The sequence below is a fragment of the Cynara cardunculus genome (genome assembly GCF_001531365.2).
Source record: "Cynara cardunculus var. scolymus isolate 2C chromosome LG 6, CcrdV1, whole genome shotgun sequence".
NCBI classification, from domain to species: Eukaryota; Viridiplantae; Streptophyta; class Magnoliopsida; order Asterales; family Asteraceae; genus Cynara; species Cynara cardunculus.
The window spans coordinates 6,061,214-6,066,068 of NC_037533.1; the positions used below are offsets into that span (position 1 = coordinate 6,061,214).

The 4,855-nt window shown below is 41.1% G+C and overlaps 2 protein-coding genes across 2 annotated transcripts; one reads left to right on the forward strand and one right to left on the reverse strand.

Moving 5' to 3' along the window:
* Positions 1–1,968: 1,968 nt before the first annotated feature.
* On the reverse strand, positions 1,969–2,502 carry LOC112514093. The gene has a single exon (XM_025120427.1). It carries the CDS (start codon positions 2,500–2,502, stop codon positions 1,969–1,971), a length of 534 nt encoding a protein of 177 aa, XP_024976195.1.
* A 6-nt stretch (positions 2,503–2,508) lies between these two features.
* LOC112514094 (putative receptor protein kinase ZmPK1) lies at positions 2,509–3,888 on the forward strand. The gene is made up of 3 exons (XM_025120428.1): positions 2,509–2,837; positions 3,048–3,634; positions 3,668–3,888. The coding sequence occupies exons 1-3, from the start codon at positions 2,509–2,511 to the stop codon at positions 3,886–3,888; spliced, it is 1,137 nt and encodes a 378-aa protein (XP_024976196.1).
* The last annotated feature ends 967 nt before the right edge of the window (positions 3,889–4,855 follow it).

A 4,855-nucleotide genomic window follows, 5' to 3' on the forward strand; every position in this document is an offset into this window, starting at 1 on the left:
CCGGTAATCTTGTTCTTAAACAGTCCGATGAAGAACCATATCTTTGGCAAAGCTTCAGTTTTCCGACTGATACCATTCTTCCTGATCAGCCTTTCACCAAAGATACAGTCCTTATATCTTTCAGAAGTTCGACAAATTTGTCTTCTGGCTTCTACAAACTCTACTTTGACAACGACAATGTAATTTGTCTTCTTTACAACAGCGAGGAAATAACCAGTGTTTATCGGCCTAGCCCTTGGTAACGACCATGGGAAGCTGGGAGGTCTAGTTACAACAATAGTAGATTTGCTATGCTTGATTCCCAAGGTCGATTCAAGTCCTCGGAAGATTTAAGTTTCATCACCACAGACTTTCGCCAACCTTTTCATAGAAGAATGACACTTGATGTTGATGGCAATGTTAGAGTTTATACACTAAACAACACAAGAAGTTGGACAGTCTCATGGCAAGCAATTTCAGCACCATATGAAATTCATGGAATTTGTGGCCTAAACAGCCTGTGTTCTTACACTTTAGAATCGGGAAGGAGATGCACTTGCATACAAGGGTAAAGGGCCAAGAACCACCGAGACCTGTCTTTTGGTTGTGAACCTATATTCCATCTTACCGGACGTCAAGAGAACTATGAATTCATCAAACTCCTTCATGTGGAATTTTATGGGTTTGATTCCTTACATAAGGAGAGCTCCAGTCTCAAAGCATGCAAGCAGGCTTGCTTGAATGACCTCAAATGTAAAGCCATCCCATACACTTTTAGCAAATATTCGAACACTTTCCAATGCTATGTCAAGACATTGTTGTTCAATGGCTATAACTTGGGTACTGATTATGTTACTTATGTTAAGCTACCTAAACATCAAAATGTTGCTAACATGTCTAGCTTATATTACCCACATTCAATAGTCAAACTTAAACGAACATACCAAAAAAAGCATGAAAATGGGTCCGTCAAGTTTATGTTGTGGTTCAGCGTCATCCTTGGTGTAATTGAATTTATGTGCTTTCTGTTCTTCTTTTATGTTAGCCAAAAACCCTCAGGTGGAACAAACCAGAGCTACCTTGCAGTTGCTACTGGTTTTAGAAGGTTCGCATACGATGAGATAATATTTGTGGTTGAGTTTGCTGGTTATGGGAGAGGTCCAAATGTCCGCATGTATAATATCAAATGGCAAATAAGTAACAGAAACGGAATCAGTAAATGGTAAACGACAATGTTTTCCCAACGAGCAAGCATTACATGTAATAGAATTGTCTTTAGTACTAGGAATGGAAAGACAAGACCGAAAATAATTAAAACGAGAAACGGCGGAGTGGCCAAGCCGGTTGTGCCACATGTTGGGAGAGACGGTGTGAAAAACAGCAGGGGCGAGCTCGTTAGTGGTAGATGGCKTGATGGGGTATAGGTCGCCTGGGCTATCACAGCAGGTGATATGTTTCTTCGTGGTTAGATCCTTCACAGTAAAACCGAAAGGGTCAAATTCAACAGATGTGTTATTTGCACRAGTGAATTTCTTTACCCCAACAAGATTTTTGATCATGTTGGGGATGAGGTAGGTGTTGTTTAATCGAAATTGGTGGTTTAGGTGGGTGAGAATTGCGTTTCCATGACCAAGAATTGGAACCCGAGAACCATTTCCAACAAGAATAGAATTATCTTTAGTGAAAGGAGAGAAGTTGGAAAGTTTACCTGCRTCGTTGGTGATATGAGATGTCGAGCCGGTGTCCATGTACCAAGAGTTGTCTGGAGCTTGCATATGCATGGCTTGGAACGTAGCTCCAAGATCTGTGGGTGTCATCGGGTCGCCATGGGGTGGCGGTGTATCCGTCGTAAAATGAGCTTGGGGCGCARGTGGGGTTTGCTGATGATGGTTAGCGACAGGCTGGTTGTTGTGTCGCGTACCCCCATTTGGTGAAGCTGCTGTCAGATATGGGCAGGGAGGGGCGTTCCATGGATATGGGGGATACCAGTTAGGCCACTGCCATGGCACTTGAGCAGAAGTATAATGACCACTTGTTGCCACGGTGTCCGTCGCGACCACGTTGGCTTCCTCGGGACTGACCACGGCTGCTGCTGTGGTTATGGGATGACGGTAGGTGTTCTGCCTGGTTGTAATCGGCCCGTTGAGTGACGAGCGCCTGTGGCGTGGTGGGATCGGGTTTGTTCCGACGTGCCTCTTCAAGGAGGAGGGAGGATTTGGCTCGGTTGAAACTGGGAAGGGGTTCAGTTTGTTGGATGAAGGTGGCAACGGTGTCGTATTCACCTTTGGTTAGGCCGRATATGAGTTGGAGAACCATCTTCGTTTCGGAAACCGGGTTGCCCACATTATCAAGCTGATCGACCAGGTTTTTCAGACGGGCACAGTATTCTGTGACGTTGGAGAAGGAAGCTAGGCGGGTGTTGTTGAACTGCTCTTCGAGATACACGGCTCTGGTGGTTTTGTTATTGAGGAAAATGTCTTGGAGACTTTTCCACAGGTCGAGAGCCGTAGCTCCGGGTTTCATGATGCTATGGCCGAGATCGGGGGATATGGTGCTGTATATCCACTATTTCACGAGGGCATCAAGGTGATCCCAGGTAGCATCATCGACATCGGACGCACGGGGGGCTTTTTCGTCGATAYGATCGCGAACATTGTAGGCACAGACATGGATGTTGAAGAACTCCACCCACGATGCATAGTGGTCGTCGGTCTGATTAAGTATGAGTGGTATGGCATTGCGGATATTGCTTACGGTGAAGGCTGGGTGGAATGCCGGTTTAGGGTTGGCGTTGCCGCCGCTGGCACCCATTCGGGAGGGAAGGAAGAAGAAGGGTTAACGGTGGTGGTTAGGGTTAGGTCAGAGAAGGCTCTGATACCATAAAGTTTGTTATAATTCCTCGATCCCTTTCTCTATTCACATCCCAGAATATATACAAAAAGAGTCCTCTAAACTAGGAAAGGAATCCTCTAAACAAGGAAGAGATATACACCAAATAACAATATAAAATATATACATATGATTCGGTCAATGGTGATCCGCTAAGAGAAGGCATCTCATAAATTTAGAGACGAGATTGGACGAGGTGGTGGTGGTATTGTGTACAAAGGCATATTGCCCGACACCCGAGAGGTAGCAATTAAACGACTAAATGAGGCTGGCCATGGAGAAGCTAAATTTCTGGCAGAGATAAGCATAATTGGGAAGATAAATCATATGAACTTGATAGAAACGTATGGTTATTGTGCTGAGGGAAGCCATAGGATCTTGGTCTATGAGTACATGCAGAATGGCTTATTGGCTAAGAACTTAAGTGCAAATCAACTTGATTGGAGGAAGAGGTTTGAAATTGCAATAGGTGTGGCCAAAGGGTTAGCTTATCTACATGAAGAATGCTTGGAGTGGGTTTTGCACTGTGATGTTAAACCACATAACATATTGTTGGATGCCGACTACAATCCAAAAGTGGCAGATTTTGGCTTGTCCAAGCTTTTCAACCGAGGTGCAATAGAGAATTCCATATTCTCTAAGATACGAGGGACTAGAGGGTATATGGCTCCAGAATGGGTGTTCAATCTTCCAATTACCTCAAAAGTGGATGTTTATAGCTATGGAATAGTGGTGCTAGAGATGGTTACAGGTCGAAGTCCGACATGTGATCAAACAAGTGATGGCAATGAAAGGGTAGACCAAAAACCTCTTGTAACTTGGGTTAGAGAGAAGGCTCACAAGGCTATTAGAATTTTGACAGAAACACAAATCATGGAGATACTGGATCCTATGATGAGGGATGAATATGATAAGGTCCAAATACAAATTCTTTTAAATGTGGCTCTACAATGTGTTGAAGAAGATACAGATGCCAGACCTACCATGAGCGAGGTCGTGAAGATGCTTCTCCACCCTTAAATGCAAGGATGACTAATATCGACTAGTATTTGGCTCAATAGGGTTCTTAGTGTATTTCTACTTAGGGTTACAAGTTTGATGACTTGTCCATAGTTATGTGTTAACATTTTCTTGTGTTTTAGCGTGTTATCTTGTATTTGTATGGTGTGCGTAATTGTTTCGTCTTGACACTCTCATTGTTATATTGCAATGGTATCAAATATATCTTATTGAGCAATATTATATTTGTGTTTGAATTATATTTTATGTTCAATATAATTCCATGAGATATTATATTGATCAAGATTTTATGATGAATACTGATATTTTATCGTTTTTATCATTGTTATATGAGGTATTTAAATATTCAATTAATTAAGAAGTAGTTTTTATACTCTATAATAGTTGAAATAATAAGTTGAACTTGTATACCTCTTTGAAAAAGTACAATCTTTAACTTGGTAAATAATCTAATAACAAAATTCACTTGTATAGAATGAGGCCTTTTACGGGTTGAAACACACAATTTTAACCCTTTTGTTAAGATCCTCACAACAAAGTAAACCCCCTTCTGGTTTGGGTTTGAGTATTGCTAATTGCTCATCTGCAATTTCACTTTAAAATGATCATTTTATGTTTCGAAAATGGATTTTAATGACATAAGTGGTGCGTGGTATGATTTTAGCTGAGTTCCTCCTTCAATTTAATAACATGAAACTTCAAAATTCTACGATCTAATAAGTTCCCTTCTACTTTACCTTTGCCACACTACAAGAGAAAGGAGTTTTAGAGAAGAAATTTTCAAAGAAGCTTTTAAAAGTGTATCTAAAGCTACATTATAGAGAAGGATTTAAATGACAAAAATGAGAAATGTAACTAAAGGTCGGATGACATTTAAAGAATGATTTATAGGCTAATTATACGGTATAAGAAATGTCGTTAAAGGTTTTAGAGAAGCTTTGAATAAAAAATGTCTCTAAAAGTTATA